The sequence below is a fragment of the Terrapene carolina genome, unplaced genomic scaffold (assembly GCF_002925995.2).
Source record: "Terrapene carolina triunguis isolate 2854851 unplaced genomic scaffold, T_m_triunguis-2.0 Scaffold68, whole genome shotgun sequence".
Lineage (NCBI taxonomy): Eukaryota > Metazoa > Chordata > Testudines > Emydidae > Terrapene > Terrapene triunguis.
In genome coordinates this window covers 47,866,241-47,885,075 of record NW_020664419.1, presented here as the reverse complement: position 1 = coordinate 47,885,075, position 18,835 = coordinate 47,866,241, and the positions used below count along the sequence as shown (strand labels likewise).

At 40.0% G+C, this 18,835-nt stretch overlaps 1 protein-coding gene across 1 annotated transcript in view; it reads right to left on the bottom strand.

Annotated features, from left to right (window-relative positions):
• Positions 1-18,835, bottom strand: part of CNTN1 (contactin 1) — a 296,072-nt gene that overhangs the window by 97,309 nt on the left and 179,928 nt on the right. The window contains exons 12-13 of the mRNA XM_024201075.1: positions 16,493-16,620; positions 13,698-13,873 (exon numbers count right to left, since the gene is read on the bottom strand). Coding sequence (XP_024056843.1) covers positions 13,698-13,873; positions 16,493-16,620 — 304 coding nt within the window. The remainder of the gene's footprint in view (positions 1-13,697; positions 13,874-16,492; positions 16,621-18,835) is intronic.

Sequence of the window (18,835 nt, the reverse complement as noted above, 5' to 3'; positions counted from 1 at the left end):
CTCCTGCTTGCTCTTAACCATTGACTCAATTCCTCTCAATCCATGCCCGCTCCCCTATTGTTATGTTCTTTAAAAATTCCAGGTTTTCCCCAAAATTTGACCCAGCCTGGGCAGAAACAAATGACTCCAAACTCACCTGTATGTGTGTGTGTGGGGGGGGGGGGGGGGGGAGGGAGGGCTGATGACAAAAGTTTATTGGAAGTCACCTTTAGAGTCTCCGAACTCCTTTAGAGATAGGGATGTGGATCAGTTGATCTGCCAGACCATGCCTTAATCAGCCACTGTCTGCTCCCTTAAACTATTTAAGAGCGTCCTTCTGCCAACAGCTCAATATTGCTCTGAACATGCTTGCTGTGCCTCTGGTTCTCATTCTCATCCCAATCCATGCATCCCCACTTCTTTCTTCCTGCTTCGTAAACTAGCTTCTCTGTATACATTTTCCATTCCCTCCATTTTAAAACTCTCCTCCACAAACTTTCAATGTTTTTGCTCAGTGGAAACCTTGGGCATACTTCAGCAGAGCAGTCTAATGCACCCTGCTGTCCTCTGCAAAGTGGTATACAGAGAAAGTAATTAAAAACTTTAAAAATGCAAAATACTTTCCCCCCATCTTTTTTGGTGCAACGCAGTTTGTTATCTGAATAAGCAGACAATTATAAAATAACACTGGGTCTCTACTTAATGCAATGTTATATGAGAAATGGATAGCTGCACAAAACAACATTGTCTACCATGTCCTCCCAAGGAGCCACTGCTGTCTGCAAATCATAATCTAAATTACAAAAATGAGCAGATACCATACAATTCTCATCTAATAACAATTTTACAGTCCAAGTTACACTGCGTGGTTTACAAAGAAATCTGTAACAACAAATTTCACTTTTTCCCATATGCCGGCTCCATCTGTCCATGACCTACTTCTTACTCTTTGTGTTTAGTATTTAGCAACTAATGACTGATAGAGCACTGAACTGGGACTCAAGAGACTTGGGTTCTATTCCTTGCTCTTCCTGTTGTGACCCTAAGCAAGTCACTTCACCACCCTGTGCCTCCATATCTCAATCTGTATAATGGGCATAATACCTCCTCTGTAAAGTGCTTTGAGAATTATGGATGAAAAGCATTATATAAGAGTTAGGTATTATTATCATTATTCTACGAAAAAGGTACATCACAACCAACAGCAATGCAGGCTTCCTCATACTACTCTGCCAATGTGATTTCCTCCTAAAGGGACCAGTTCCAGTTCATTTAGTTCTTGACCTGTCAACTGAGCTTGCCAGGAGAGAAGTGCCAATGGCTACAGTATTTTTTTGTGATGTGGATATTTACTAGAAACTTGTGAACTGAAACCACCAACTAATTTCACATAGGCCAGTAGGCATTTTTTTTCTTGTTGCATGCTACCTCTTTCCTCCTAGTACAATATAGCCCTTACATTACATATATGTAGCACGCCTAACGACTCAGGTGGGATTGTCACATATAGCTCTTAGGAGCACACATTCTACCTTTGTCCAACTTTGTCCACCTTGGCAGGAGAAATAATAAGAGACACAGAGGACAGATACAGAAGAAGGGGATAGCATTACATATCCACTAAGTATTCCGTAAATGCCCTAGAAGACTGAGAACCTTTATGTGCTTTCAGATTGCGGAGAGGGCTTGGTTGAACTAATTAATATTTGCATGAAAAAATGTTTTTGGGAAAACAGCAAAGTACAGATGCCCCCGACTTATGTAATCGTTCCGTTCCGGAAAGCCTTGCGTAACTTGAATTTTGTGTAAGTCAGAAACATATACCCGTATGTTACGCAAAAATTTACGCAACTCGAAAATCCTATTTCTGGCTTATGGAACTTTTTCCGTAAGTGCGAATTTGAGTAAGTCGGGTCTTGTGTAACCCGGGCAGCGTCTGTAAAGATAATTGATGTGAAAGATGATCAAATGTACCATGTCTGAAAAACCTTGGCTGGAATTCCCTAGCAGGCAGGGGAATTCCTTAGCAAAGTTTCACTTCCAATTCTATAATAGAAGATCTATGCTTGGGCATTTGAGATATGGGGGTGGATGGAGTTAGTTGAAGAAATCTGTTAAAAATAAAATTCTATACAACTCTTTACATAAGCTAAGGGGCACAGAAGCTGATATATGGAGGAGGAATAAATTGCAATTGCTGGCAAAGTAATTAGCTGTCAGATGTTAAGAGGATTGACAGAATGATTTGCCAGACTTTCAGGATAAACTGGAGACAAGATGGATCAAATCAGGAACTGTATGCCCTTTAAGGTGGCCCTACCCCTGAAGGGACTGAGATTAGAGCCACTATATTGGATGCAGGCAATATTTGCCACAAGGACCAGACATGCTGCCTGAGGAAAGACGGACTAAAAATCACTCACACACAGCTACTGCACACTGCAATATAACTTTACCACATGAACGGAAAAGTCCTGCAACATACTTTCAACACGGGCTCATAATACTCAATAAGCATTATTAAACATGAAAAATGTTTAAAAACACTATTAACACCACCTCTATTTAGTCCAATTAGTGGCTGCCATCTTTGAAACTTTCCTTCTGAGAATGGGAATATAATGCTTCTTTTGAAGCTTCCAATTCTTATGCATTTAAGAAGTTTAAAAAAAAAAAAGATGACAACGGAGGTCCCAAAGCGGCTATAGGCATACTATCTCAGAAGAAACCATTACAAATGACAACCATATGTTCCTCTGATGAGACCACTTACAAAGATACATTTCTTCTTCAAAAACTTTAAAACAAGCAGCAGCAAATTCTCTATACACCTCTGATGAGCCCAATTTAGCAGCCTCCATACTGAAATACTTCCTTGGCAATTGTGAGACTCCATGGGACACTGAGTTTTCATAGGAAGCAATCACAAAGCATTACACAGCTTGCAAGTTGTCAAAACTCAAATGTAGGGGATTGCCCTTCAAAGCGTGCAACCAGTGGCCAATAATTGATTTCCCTGCCCAACTCAGGGCAATTCTCCAAATTAACAGGTTGGCTGTTGGATGCTAAATGACCAGCAGCCAAGCGGTGGTGTGTGCACCTGGTGAATTTTAGATTTTTAATACAAATAATTTTCTTGAGCTCAAAACCACCATGATAAACCCACCTTTTGGATACAGTAACACTACAAACAGTGATGGGAGAACCTCCAAAGTTCAGCATTCAGCTAAGTACCCAGATGTTGAGATCTTATCTAAAGTAGTGGAGATCCAGTGCAACACCTTGAGCCTCTGTTCTAGTTCCCACACAATCTTCACCCCAAACTGAATTCCCATGTCCTCAAGTTGTCTTCTTGAAAGGAGGCTCCAGAGTCTACTAGCCTCTTCTGCTATGTTCAGTGGGCAGGTGGCAAACCCATCTCACCTCTTTAATAAATAATATCAATGACTATTTCTTATATACACTTTTCAGCAGTAGATCTTAAAGTGCTTCACAATCTTGAACGTATTTATCTTCACAACACCTCTGTGAGGTAGGGAAGCATTACTATCCCCACTTTACAGATGTGGAACTGAGGCACAGAGAGGGTAAGTGACTTGCCCAAGGTCACAGAGGAAGTACATGGCAGAGCAGGGAATTGAACCTAGGTATGGTATCCTATGGCCCTCACTAGCCACTGGACCATCCGTCCTGCCCACATGGTCCATAACTCCAGGGGATATACATATCTGATCTCTCTCTTACTAGGTACTCTATATCCTTTCCCTAACGCTCTCCTCTTGTCCCCAAGGTCCCAGAGGAAGGCAGACGCACACCACCACTCCCGCTCACACTCACCTACTCTGCTAAGGAGGTAGGAGGTGTTTGCTGAGTGCTCCCCTCCCCTCCTCTACCTGCTTCACCTCTGCTCTGCATTCAGAGCCAGAGGAATCACAAAGGAGTAACTGAGGCAGAGAGAGGGGGGCAGCCACCAGCTAGGCTTCCACTAATCAAAGCAACCCCTAGTGACAGGAGTCCAGAGTTGACTTAAAAAAACAAGACAGCAAATGCCACGCCCCCTGGGGCTGTGCATACTTGTGATGACTCTGTAGACTGCAGGACATTCTCAGCCAGATGGGACTGTTGATAGACAAGGTATAAAAGACACAATGAAAATCACAAATTTATGTGGGATTTGTTTCTTTATTAAGTTATGCCTGTAATTTTCTATAGCCTCAGTTTCCAGATTCAGCATTTCTTACTTTAACAGTAAGAAATCGCCAAGATGTTGAGGGACAGAGTAAATTTTGGTCTAAAAGGAGCCATGGATCTCATAATGAAATATACCTTACAGATACTGGCTGGGATTTACACAGGGTGAATGGGAACTGAGCCCCTTAGTCTCCTTTGGAAACCCCAGTGGTAATGTTAGAGATGTGCAGGGCAGGAAAAAGACCATATGCCCCCAACAATCCAATTTTCTAAGTTTATCTCAGCCTCCACTTCCTATGTCATTATGTCTTTCAGTCCTCTCTTCTCAAAAATGGCTCAAAACTCTTTAGAGCATTTAAATCCAAACATATATTCCATATTTTAACTCTTCTGAATAAAACTGATCTGCCAGATCATCTCAACAAGTTTATGAATTTATCTGTAGCAATCTAGTTTAGGTTTTATTAAAGAAAAACAGAGATGAGAAAAATATTAGATCCACTGTCATCTAAGGCCTTGTCTATACATTCCAAATTTTGTCCACAGAAGTCAGGTTTCATCAACAAAACAGTGTACACACTGCCATGCTCCTCCTTCCAACAAAACTCTCCGGCTTTGCTGACAAAATAAAACCACCTCCAAGAGAGGCATAGAGCTTTTTGTGCAAAGTTATATTGACAAAGTATCAGCGTAGACCCCGCGCTTGGTTATGTCGCTTTAAATGGCCTCCAGAGCGTGTCCCACAATGCCCATCCCGACCACTCTGGTCAGCAGTTCGAACTCCGCTGCCCTGCACCCAGGTACTCAGGCCTCTGCCCTGCCCCTTTAAAGGCTCCAGAACTTTTGAAATTCCACTTCCTGTTTTCTCGGCACGGAGAGCTCACATTGCATCTTCCCATCTGACCACGGCAGCTCCACACAGCAAACGCGCTCCTGCTTGGAACATACATAAGTTGTTGGATCTGCTGGGTCTGTGGGGAGAGGAGGCTGTGCATTCCCAGCTGTGCTTTAGCCATAGGAACATCAATACCTAAGTCGGATTTCTTGTGGCTTGATGAATAAGGGCTATGAACGGGACATGCAGCAGTGCCATGAGAAGATAAAGGAGCTGAGGCAGGTGTACTAGAAGGCAAGGGAGGCAAACAGTTGCTCTGGTGCTGCACCGAAGACCTCCTGCTTCTATAAGGAGCTGGACACCATCCTTGGCAGTTACCCCACATCCACCTCCAAGAGTCCTGTGGATACACAGTGGACTCAAACCCGAGGACAAAGTCGTGGATGAGGAGGTTGAGTTGGAGGACAATGTGAAGCACATGACAGGGTCGTCCAATGGCGCAGCGACTCAGGACCTCTCTTCCACTCTGAAGGGGTCTAGCCAGTCCCAGCAGTCCGTCTATGGTGCGCATGATGTAGGAGAGGAAAGTGATCTTTTTGAGTTGATGCTGCTCGGTTATATGAGGTAGAGTTGTCCTTTGCTCTGTATATTCTAGAAGTGGGTGAAGGGATAGAAATGTACAAGACTAGCTGTGTTCGCGTGTGCTCCACATTCCCCAGTGCAGCTAAGTAGTGTGGCGGAACAGTGTGTTAATGCACACCAAGATTTGATGGGAATCCTCCAGAGAGATCTCTAGGAAACTTTCCTGGAGGTACTCGCCAATCCTCTGCCGAAGGTTCCTTGGCAGAGCTGCTTTGTTCCTTCCCCCATGGTAGGAAACTTTCCTGCGCCGATCACCTGTGCAGGGACCAAAGCAGCACAGAAGCAAGCAGCATAGGCCCAGGTCTGAAACCGTACACGTCCAGAATATGCACCTTTGCATCCTTGCTTACCCTCAGGAATGAGATATTGGCTATGATCAGCCCTCCTGTGGAAAATGGTAGCAGAATTTACAATATTGTCCCTAGTTGCCTGCACTGATCCCCCTAAAAAAAAAAAAAAACACCTAGACCTCTGCCCCATCTTGAACGCCCAATCCCCACCCAGGCCGAACTCACCATGTTCAAAGTGTTTGTCAGAATGTGTGCTTGCCACGGGACACTGAGAAAGTGATTCATATGTTAAAAGAGGTGTATTTTACTGTAATGATTCGATGCTGTGTGTGAACTAACAATCATGCTTCTGTTTATTGTTTCTTGTGCTTCTGCAGATGTGGCCTTCAGGGGAACCCTCTGCACACTGGAGGAACGCCTCCACCAGATAAGGAAGCAGCCAAGGTGGAACAAAGAGGACATGTTCCGAGAGGTGCTCCAATTCTCAGAGGTCAAAAAAAGAGAACGCAGTCTAAATGTGGACTTTCTTTGAGGTCTTATCCAAATCTTACTGCACCAAATGAGATTATGAGGTCCATTTTCTCCTCTATGAATGCATATTAATATGAATATCTATTCCATATGTATATCACAGGGAAAATATATCCCTTTATTTTCAGTGTGGATAGCTATTTAAGAATACTTTTGGTAATAAAAATATTTTAATATTTCTCTAGATAGTGGATATTAATTTTTTAAAGTCTAACAACAGTAAACTCTTCAGTCTTTAAATATACATGATAAAAAACAATTCAGTAAATAAATGTTGAAAAATCAGAGGCGTTGAGAGAGCTTGAAGTGCTAAATCTCCATAGTTATTTCTTTAAGTATTTGAAAGAATATGATAATGTTGAACTACTCAATCAAATAACTAGGCAAACAAACACAAAGTTGAACAATGTTCAGTTTAGGAGAACCCTGAAAGTGAACTGTTAATGTAGAAACTATTTGAAAAGAACATGCACTAAAATTTAAATACATATTGTTTCATTTAGATAGCAATGTCATAATTCGTCATGTGAGATGAAAACAACACTGACAAGTTTTCTTCTGAAAAACGAGCTGTAGCGCTAATGAAATGCAAATTAGTTCTGTCTTCAGCAACCGATGGCACTACCAACTCAAGACAAAAGATTTATTCAGCTATTTACATAAATTTTACCATTTCATTATGTGTTTATGACAACAATAGTAGCATTATTTTAGCAACTGAAGGATGCTATTAGATGTCAGCATTTTGATCTGCATTCTCACCATAAATGAATAGCCCCCTATTATTGAAAGATCTATGAAGCTCCTTAAGCTACAGGAAATTGCGGCACATATAACAATTGTAATGTTAATAATGGAATATTTATCTTTTTATGTTTATGAAAAGTTGCATGGCAAAATGTGATTCTACCAGTTCCACCAAGTAGGTTTGGTTAGAGACTGTTTAAAGCCCCAGTTACTACTGAACTGGAAATCTTATACAAGGGTGCCACCTGGTGGATGAAAGGAAGAACTGCAATATGGATCCCGCAAAGCTAGGTAAAGAGCAAAAACTCTCAGGTACAAGCACGCATAAAAGCGGCATAAAAAGCATGAATGTAACAATAAATGAAACAAACAGATGAAATAGCAGGAATATATATGAATAAAATGAAGAAATAAACTGGTGATGGGCATTCTAGGCAGAAACTTGTATGAAACTTCAAGAATTTTTAGAACCACCACAACATTATTCCTGATTATTAAATATAACCACAAATCCCAACCCCAAACAATTACTTAAATACAAACCTCAGATCCAGACAGAAAGGGATAGACTCATAGACTTTATGGCCAGAAGGGACCATCATGATCATCTAGTCGATCTCCTGCACATTGCATCTCGCTCACCTACTCCTGTAATAGACCCATAACCTCTGACTGTGTTACTGAAGTCCTCAAATCATGATTTAAAGACTTCAAGTTATGGAGAATCCACCAATTAGTTTAATATTGCAAGGGACCCTTACCCCATGCTACAAAGGAAGGCAAAAAAAAAACAACCCAGGGTCTCTGCCAATCTGACCTGGGGAAAATTCCTTCCTGATCCCAAATATGGTGATCAGTTAAATCCTGAGCATGTGGACAAGACCCATCAGCCAAGACTCAGCCTGGGAAAGAATTCTCTGTAGTAACTCAGAGCCCTCCCCATCTAGTGTCCCATCTCTGGTCATTGGAGATATTTGCTGCTGGCAGTCGCAGATCAGCTACATGCCATTGTAGGTAGTCTCATCACACCATCCCCTCCATAAACTTATCAAGTTCAGTCTTGAAGCCAGTTAGATTTTTTGACCCCACTGCTCTCTTTGGAAGGCTGTCATAGAACTTCACTCCTCTGAATGTTAGAAACATTCGTCTAATTTCAACCCTAAACTCGTTGAAGGACAGTTTATATCCATTTGTTCTGTGTTAACATTGACACTTAATTTCAAATAACTACTCACCCTTCCTGGTATTTTTCCTTCTGATGTATTTATAGAAAGCAACATATCGTCCCTCAGCCTTCTTTTGGTGAGGCTAAACAAGCCAAGCTCTTTGAGTCTCCTCTCATAAGGTAGGTTTTCCACTCCTCTGAAAATGCTAGTAGCCCTTCTCTGAACCTGTTCCAATTTGAATTAATCTTTCTTAAAGAAGGGAGACCAGAATTGCGCACTGTATTCCAGACGAGGTGTCATCAATGCCTTGTATAATGGTCCTAACACTTCCCTGTCTCTACTGGAAGTATCTCATCTGATGCATTTTAGGATCGCATTAGCCTTTTTCATAGTCACATCACATTGGTGGCTCATAGTCATCCTGTGATCAACCATTATACCCAGGTCTTCCTCCTCAGAGCTTCCAACTCATAAATCCCCAGCTTATAGAAAAAAATATTGTTGTTAGTCCACAAATGCATGACTTTGCATTTTGCACTTTTACATTTAATCCCATTTCTATTATGCCGGTTTTCAAGGTCATCCAGATCTTCTTATATGATATTCTGGTCCTCATCTGTATTGGCAATACCTCCCAACTTTGTGTCATCTGCAAATTTTATTAGCACACTCCCACTTTTTGTGCAAAGGTCATTAATAAAAATGTTAAATAAGACTGGTACCATAACTGATCCTGGAAGAACTCCACTAGTAATTTCCCTCCAGCCTGACCATTCACCTTTCAGTATGACCTGTTGAGGTCTCCCCTTTAACCATTTTCTTATCCACCTTACAATTCTCATATTAATCCACACCTTCTCCAATTTAATGAATAATTTCCCATGTGGAACTGTATCGAATGCCTTACTGAAATCCAGGTAGATTAGAGGTACTGCATTTCCTTTGTCTAAAAAAATCAGTTATCTTCTCAAAGAAGGAGATCAGTTTGGTATGGCATGATCTATCTTTTGTAAAACCATATTGCATTTTATCCTAGTTACTGTTTATCTCTATGTTCTTAACTACTTTCTCCTTCAAAATTTGTTCCAAGTCCTTGCATACAATTGAAGTCAAACCAACTGCAGAGGATTGAGCAAATGGTGGAAGGGGGTCAAAGAGTATCTGCAACAACACTAGTTAAGTTAGTTAAGAGTAGGAAAACTCATATGAAGTAGATGTTTCTGCTCCAGCAGATGGAGTCGTAGGGTGGGATTCTCCACTGCTTTGTTCAGTCATTTACATCTTGTGTAGAGCGAGTGCAAAAAATGCCACCAAAATCAGAATGGTGGTGTTCTACCCTCACGGCACAGCTATATACAGCTGCAGAGAAGCAGGTCCAGAGATCATCTCTTGAATGGCATGGGTGGGGTAGATGGCTGTTTTGAGGAGTTGGCACCCTCAGGACTTGCACAAATACCCTCAATGGGTTGCTTGCCATGGGGTAGTGGGTCACGGTATGTTCTTCCTGAAGTACTTTGCTAGAATTCTTCAGAAACATCTTCAGTATCAGGACGGGACATTAAAATTAATTTCCTTAAAAATTATTTGAGTTTCCCTGTAGTGGCACTATTACAAGAAAAATCTTGTACCACATAAATAGCCACTGGTGTAAAGTTATGGCTCCTGTTCAATATGTTTTTTGGATAAAAATCCTAGGATCTGCACATGGCCAACAGATTGACAAAGTTCAGCCACTGCATAAAGCCATTTTATATATTTTTTCCTTTGGTGTTACTCAGGCTAAGGTGGGAAAATCCTCATGTCAATGAATTTTCTTCCTTACTACACACCAAAGCACTTGATTTATCCACACTTTCAAACCCAGTCTGCGGTTTAGTGGTACATATCTGAACCCAAGCCTAAATAACTTCTCTAAATGACTGCGGACAGGGGACTAAGCTCAAGGACCAAGACAAAAAATTAGGTGTGTTTTTACTTTGCTCTCTTACAAGACAGAGATGGTTTTTTTCTGTCTTGTAGAGGGCTTTCTTCTTTATATTTTCCCACCTCTTGTATTTTTTAAGGAAGGGTTTGACAGATACTAAGATTTCATTCCTGCTGTTATCTAAGAGAAGAGCTGTCTGCAAGCTGCAATTTCAGGCTTCTGCAAAATACTCTATATGCACTGAACAGTGCAGAAGTGCAAATTTAAACACACATCAATAAAAGCAATCCTCAGATATAAACATGGAAAATATCATTTTCTTCGGATGACAATGAGGTAGATCTACACGTCTCATAATTCCTGAAATAACTGTAAAGTACATTTCTAGAGATGTTTAGTATGCTGCTACTGGAGTTTCGATAGACACAGATTTCTGTAAGGTACTTTGAAGGAACCTTGAGACTTTGAGCTTCAGTGCCCTTAAACTGGCATTAGAACCCTAGAACATTAGAAAAGATAAGGAAAGTCCACACAGACTCTCATTGAAAGATACTAATAGGGCTTCTAGAGACCTTCACAATAAGAAAATTTTGATTCAGGACCATCAAAACGTTTCATTTTGATAGTGTTGAAGTGTTTGTTTTGACTCTTGATTTCATTACTAAATATTTGTTACATATATACACAGTATTAAATATATAGAAATTTAACATAAAATTAATATTTTAATATAATACACAAGTCTATATTAAATTAATTGAAACATTTGACATTTTCCTATTGAAAAACTGGTCATAATCGACACATTCTCATGAAACACTTCAATTTCGATTAAACTGTATTTTTTGATAGAAAACTGTCCTGTTAAAAACATTTCAACTAGCTCTAAACAGCAGTTGGGACTGGCTAATTTGGTCTTGCGGGACTGCTGTATTATGCATGCTCCTAGGCAGAACGTTTCATTTTTTATGTTTATGATTACAGCCCCATGTTAACTACTGTGACTATGCAAAGCTTATTTTTAGTTCTGCTTCAGATTTGTAAAATATTTTTAATTTACTTTTATTTGCAGCTATTAGGAATGATATTTTAAAAATAGAGAGCGGAAGAAGGAACCCAACTAGCTATCACCAAATCAGACAGCTTTGCAGGTCTAGGAATCAGAAAGACTCCATGGAATGGAGTGTTAAAATGTAGGTAATATTGTAGGTGGAGCTTAGCGAGTAACTGACCACTGTTGAGGCCTAACGGGTTCACGGCCAGCCTACCTTAAAGGCTCTTCTCCCCATATAATACCACAACAATTGTGCTCAGCAGATATACCCGAGTTAACATTCCCCTGGTTTAAAAGGGAGGAGAGTGGTGGCATGTTTTTTTCTGTGATGGGCGCTTAATTCTGGAGCTTGCCCCCCATACCTACAACCTTCACCAGGATTGGTTAATCCAAAGGCATGATGCAAAATCCACTGTTTTTCTTGGAATTTCAATAAGGGCGGGGGGGAGGTTGATGATTAAGAATGGCTGGATGTGGGGATAATTATTTTATTATTTTTAATTATTGTATTGATATTTATTCTGGGCTAATATTTTTTCAGATTGTATGGTTTGGGTTGGATAATTTGTTTGTATTTTGTATTGATAGTTGTGTGTTTTTATACAATTTAAATTTGGTCCAAGCACAGAGCTATGAGATAGAGGCTTTCCGCAAATGGAAATAAATATATGCAGTGTAGGACCCTCAAGTGATGCAGATAGTTTGCTAAAACATGACATCAGGGGACACACTGAACCAGAGAAGATTTATGCTCAAGACAAAAATTTTGCCAGAGAAATGACCTAGCAGATGGAATGGGGTAACCCCACATGCTCATTAACAATATCTGGGATGGCTCTTTATGTGTGCCAAAATGAGTGACTTTGAATTAGCTTGTTTAGGACTGAGTGCTTATTGAATTTTTTTCTCCTATTCACTATCCTGTGCCAGACCCTGGAAATGCTCATTAGAAGAACACAGACAGGAATAAGGAATACACACATATAAGAAGATAAGAATGGCCATACTGGGTCAGACCAATGGTCCATCTAGCCCAGTATCCTGTCTTCCGACAATCACCAGTGCCAGATACTTTATAGGGAATGAACAGAAGAAGGCAATTATTGAGTGATCCATCCCCTGTCATCCAGCTTCTGGAAGACAAATACCTTTCCCTTTAAAGATTATTTGTGCTATGTTCTATGACAGCCTACCTATTGTAGAAGCAGAGAAAAAGATAAAGGGAATTTGAACGCAGATATCTTAACTTTTAGGAATAAAGTAAGAGTCAGGCTAACACTAGCTCTAATAATGCGAGATTTCAGGCAGGGTCTGGGCAAGTGGAAAGCGAGTGGAACAAATAACTGTAAGAGATACTGTTTTTCGACCTTGTGTTAGATAAGAATGGAATACAGAGTGTAGCAGGAACTGCTGAGAAAAGTAAGATATCAGAAGGAATATGTATAAACCAGATGCGGTTGTTGATCATTATTGTCTGTAACAAAAGGTATAAATGCTTGCCCTAATTGTGTATCTAACGGAGACCTGCCTGGGACGGGGGGAACCCCTGTCTGGGTGTACTCTCCCCTTGCAAGTGTCAGGAAAATAAACTGTCTCTGACTTGTTGCAACCAACCTGAGAGCGAAGACTCTGTTTTCTTCCACACTATTCACTATCTATTGTTTATTATTCCTTGTTCTTTAATTTTAAATGTTTCAGTCAGCCATTTAGAAACAACACTATGGACCAGACTGCAAATCCCTTATTCACACTAGTAAAAAAATTATTCACAAAAGTACTCCTATTGAAGTCAAGAGGAAAACCTGTGGGGAGAGTAGGGCTCACACAATTTGGCCCTCTGAGACTCACACTGCATGAATAGCACATAGTTAGGAGTCAAAGTGATTCATTTGACACAGCACACTGGCTGCAATTCATTCATTTAAACTATTCAAATAAGTCAGTAGAGGTTTGTGAACTATTCACAATCAGAAAAAGAGAGTTGCAGTTTCAGACAATTTATTAATCAGAATTCAATGAGCTCTAGTTTGGTGACTGGGGATTCCACAAAAGCTGTTACAGTGAAAAATGGGAACTGCTAAAGAAAAAGGTTAGGAGAACATACAAACTTTTACAAACAACGTCTTCACTTCTCCATTATGAAGTAACTAATGAACTGTAAACAACATTTAGAGGCCTTGATCCTTGTTTTATATTTTTAGGCCTCTTTAAATAGGTGATTCCAGATGCATTTTCCTGGGTATGAACCAATAAACTAGAATATACAGAAAACACGATGTGTTTCATGATACTGAAAACCAGAGTTTAGCCTATCAAATGACAGTCTGCAAAATCTTACCATAACACGCCTTTCGTAATGATCATGCTCTTTTTCAAAATCTATCATGTAGCCATTTAGAGACCAAATAAATGTCAGATCCAACGTGGTATCATAGGATGCAATACACTGCATGGTGGCATTCTCTCCAACTGTGACATCAACATTAGTTGGTGCTAAGGTAATCTTTGTAGCTTCTGTGAAGTTAAAAGAAAATGTGGAAAATTCTAATAAACAAGTGAATATACAGATGCAAATCTAGCTGTTTCATTATACATGAAAAGAACAAACTGATTTACATGTTATTTATACAACTACATTTCAAAGGGGAACACTGATTAGAACAGAGGGGTGCTATCTTAAGAAAAGTGACACCCTTACAACTGAAATGTCTTGGCTTTTGATTGCTCATTCTCTGATAATACACATTTTAGCCTCTTGATCATGATGACTATAAAAAACTATGCTGATTTATTTTTATTCACAGACTATTTCATGTGTAGAAGACAGATGATCTATTTTGCATGACCCATTGTGTATATTTTTGTTCATAACAATCCTGGCTTTTTTTTTTTAAAAAACATCATTAAAGAATGGGGAGCTCTGCTTAGTACTCTCATTTCCATTACTCCACCCTGGAAAGGGGGATTCTAATGCGTCTATTAAGAAAGAATGTTTAATTCTGCATGTAATGCAAATAGCTATGATGGGAAGGGACAGAAGAGAATAGAAGCAAAGAAGAAAACTATGTATAATCAGAGCTTACTATAATCAAGAAAAAAAGAAGAGCAGGGGACTCCATGAAATCCCTCAGAGATCTTGCTGTACAGATCTAATTTAGCTGACACATGCTTTGATACCAAAGAGCTTAGCATAATAGAAGGGAATGGTATTCTAGCCATGTGCATGTACATTTGGTAGCTGATTTTATAATTGTTGCTGGATTTTGTTTTGTATGGTAGAGTCTTCTATCAACCTAGAGGTATTCTAGGGTATGTCTGCACTGCACTCGTCTTTCAGCGGCGGGTCATATACATACTCATGTAGGCCCCCAGCACAGGTATAAACAACAGCGTAGACCATGAGGCATGGCTTATGCGAGTAAAGAGATGCCTGAAGGGTGTGGAAAGGTACACAAGTACATACCCTGCACAGAGCTCTACTTGCCCAAGCTGTGACTCCCATCTACAGTTCTGTTTTTAGCAGTGTAGTACCCTGCTGCCTCCCCACTGGCTCTTCTGGAGCTTTCCACGACCACAGGAAAAGACTCCAATAGTGGGGGAAGGCTCTGGCAGGGAGGAGGTAGTGGAGAAAGACTCCAATGGCTCTTATTGCTGGAGTCCTTCCCCACCACTGTGAAAAACTCCAGCAGTGGGGAAAGGCTCCAGCAGTGGGGAGGTGGCAGGCAAAGACTCAGACTTTCCCTGCTGTCTGCCCCCGCCAGAGCCTTTCCTCACCACAGTGAGAATCTCTGGCAGTGGAGAGTGGCTGAAACCTTTCTGCGCTGCCTCCCCACTACCAGTGTCTTTCACTGGCATGTGTAGTTACACCCCATAGTGTGGACACAGTGCTAGAGGAAATTCTCATGTGTCCATGACAGATACCAAGTTTTGAAATCTGCCAACTAGCCTTTCACTGTTTCTGTTGGTTAAAGTTGCATTGGAAGGGACATGCTCAGTCATTAGTTTTCCCTCCTTAGATGAACTAGGTTAGAGTCCTCAGATATAAAAAGAAATGGTTTATGTTTAGCTTTTACACACATATGGTTTAAATGTTTAACTGTGGAGATTTTTTAAGTCAATGATTTTTTGTGATTCTAAAATGTATAGTATAACGTTAAAGGGGTTGAATATTTATTTATAAATGTTTCCAGAAAACTAAGAATGATGAATGTAGTGTTAAAAAAACAAAGCTACAAAATACAAAGAAAAATAAATAATCATACTAGTTAAACAGACCTCGTGATTCAAAATACATTCTTTACAATATTTGAAACATCATTACATGTGGTCTAGGGAAGAAGTTACAAAAAATGTTGTCATATGTTCTGATGGATTCACACTTATGTTGCTAAGTTTATCTTGTGGCACCATGCTGTTGAGCAAGACTGCCACATTCTGGCTGCAGGAAATGCTTTCTTTTCATATACATTTAACACATAGGTGGTTTTCCAGAGGCCTGGCAGACAGAAGTGCTCATGAACACTATATTCCCTTCCTCCTCCCTTCAGCTATTTAGTTATCTGACAGGGTTGTAAAAGGTGTGATTAAGTACATCAGCATCCGATATGAGTACTGCAATATGTTACAGTGGCGCGTTTATTTGGATGAATGATCCCACATTACAAATTCAAATAAATGATTTATTTAATTGCACTGCTCACTACCCCAATGCTCTGAAAAAGAAGTAGAGAGGAGCCAAGGAGAGGCAGGGAAGAGGATGGTCATGGACCCATCGCTCTGTGTTGGGCTGCAGTGTTGGGCTAGTGCATGAGGGAGAGATATCAGCACCATCTGAATGGATGGATCAGATTATTGACTCTCCTGTGGAAGGAACAGCACTGGTAGAAGAACTGAGACACTTCCTTTCCTTTGCTCCTCCTGGAATGGCGCAGTTGCATGCTTCCCCTATTTAGAGCTGTGGCTTAAAAGCCATAATCTCTCTCTTATTGGGCAATTCAGTTCAATTCAGTTGGAAAGAAATAACATAAAATGGCTTGCAGGGAAAGTCTTAAAGGGAAATCTTATAAAGCAAAGCTTTATAATTTTAAATTGAGGCATGTTATGTGAAATGAACTAACAAAAATGGAGTTTTACCTGTGATTTCCAGAGTACCAGTACTGTTAGCTTTTCCTCGGTTATTTTCTGCAAAACACGTGTAGCTGCCTTGATCCAGCTTTGTGATATTAACAATTTCCAGGCTACCATCATCCCAAATAGATATCCTATTGAAAGTGTGAAAAATATACTGTGAGTTAAAATAGTTATTTGCATCAGAAAGAACAAAGTATTTCCAGTGGAAATTCCTAAATAAGTCAAAACAAAGATTACAAGGGTCTCTCAATGGCTGATGCCTAACTATTGCTTTTATATATGCTCCAGTACCCCATCGTGATTTAAACAGAGTTTAGCATGGTTAATGGGATCTGGAATAAAGCATACAATTTACATTTGGGGGGATTATTTTCACTTATTTTTGTTCTCTCAAATATTTTTTCTTTTAGTTTTGCAAGTTTAATACTCAGATAAGTGCAAGACTAATTAGAGTGACTAAAACTAGGTGCTAAGGAAGCTATTCCTGTCAACATTAATGATATTTTGACTTATCGCCTCCCTGCAATTTCACTCCTGGGTTATTTTGAGCTGGGACTTCCAAGAGTACAAACTGTATAGACAAATGCTCACTATGGATTGGCATGAGACAACCAGTCAAATTTTCACTGAGGACATGAGCTAGGATTTGAACTTGCAACACCCATGGTGAACAAATAGTGCACAAATCCAAGAAATCTCTGACCCATTCCTTCAAAACCCCTCATCTCAAAATCCCCTTTTTAAAAACAATATACCACTAATTATAGTCTCTCTCTTGAAGTAATATCATATTTTAACATCTAGATAAAATAATTAGAATTAGTTTGCAAATAAATTATTAAATAAATCTATGCTGTAGAAACCACCAAGAGGCCTCAGTCAGGGATCGGGGACCCACTGTGCCAGGCAGTGAGTGAAACAAAGGGAGTTTGGAACAGAGAGCTCACAATCTGACAGAAGAATAAACAAACAAATGGGGTTGGGTGGGGGCAGATAGAGATAGGTATATTTACATGAATCAGGAGCCACAGGCAGTCACCAGCCTAACCAATTCCAGGTGGCAGTGATTCATAAGCATCATGGCAGAGGTAGATTTTAAAGAGGGATGTAAAACAGGATAATTCAATGTAATCGTTGCTTGCTAAGGAGCACCGGCAGCTTGCCAACTGTGAAGATGAATTCTATTTCAGAAGACAAAATGTTCCCCTCACAGATATGGAAACCCATCTTTGAGCTTTTGTGCAGCTCCTATAGGCTTGAACAAACCATGTCTTTCTACTGATGATATGTGGTAGAGCAGCTCAGATCATGTCAAATGGACTCCACTAAATCTACTCAAGGAACTTGATGAGGATCGGCCCCATGTATAGAATGGGACACTACTGGTATGTCTACACTGCAATAAAACACACGCTGCTGGCTTGTGTCAGCTGACTCAGGCTCGCGGGGCTTAGACTGTAGGGCTATAAAATTGCAGTGTAGAAGTCTGGTTCTAGGAAGGTCCCAGAGTTCAGGCTCCAGCCAGCACCCAGATGTCTACATTGCAATTTTATAGTCTGAGCTCTGAGAGCCTGAGTCAGCTGACATGGGCCAGCTACTGATGTTTTACTGCAGTGTAGACATACCCTACAAGGTTGATGGGCAGCAAGTGTTGGCATAATGACATCTATTTAATGGAGGGCAATATCCCTTGGGAAAAACTTAATATTTAAACAAAATTCTTGGTTTCTCCACCAACAGACATGAAATAGCAATGGAGGACAAGCAAGGGTCATTATTTTAGATTCTGGTGGAATTTACTAACAGCTCCTCAAAACTGATTCCTTATGCACATTCTGAATTAACTCTTTTTTGCTATATGAAATAAGGCTAATGAATGCTTTCGGTATTCCTTAGAATTTTATATATAAATGCATGGACATCCCTTGCTAATTTAACATTAATTAACTTCTATCCATGGGTAGATTCCTACTTGCTGTGGGGTAACAGTCATGAATCAGCTCCAGATTTTTACATTTTGCACATTAAAATTTTCTAAACTTTCTAAATGCTGCGTTTTAAACAGTTATAAGTTAGTGTTGAAAACCGAGCACCCCCTTTTAGGCTAACTCTGATATTTTAAATTAGTTTTTTGAGGGAGTTTATCTGCAGCCAGGGAAATTCTCTGAGTATTGGGTTTAAAGCTTTGAAAATCTCATTTAATATAGCATTTAAAAGGTGACGTCTATAGTGCATGGGATGTTTAGAAATAAGCCACCTTTACATAGGCTAAACCACTACAATGGTTTATTTTGGCAAAGGATGAGCTTAAAGTAGGCTAGACCTGTGGTCTCCAAAGTGGGGTGC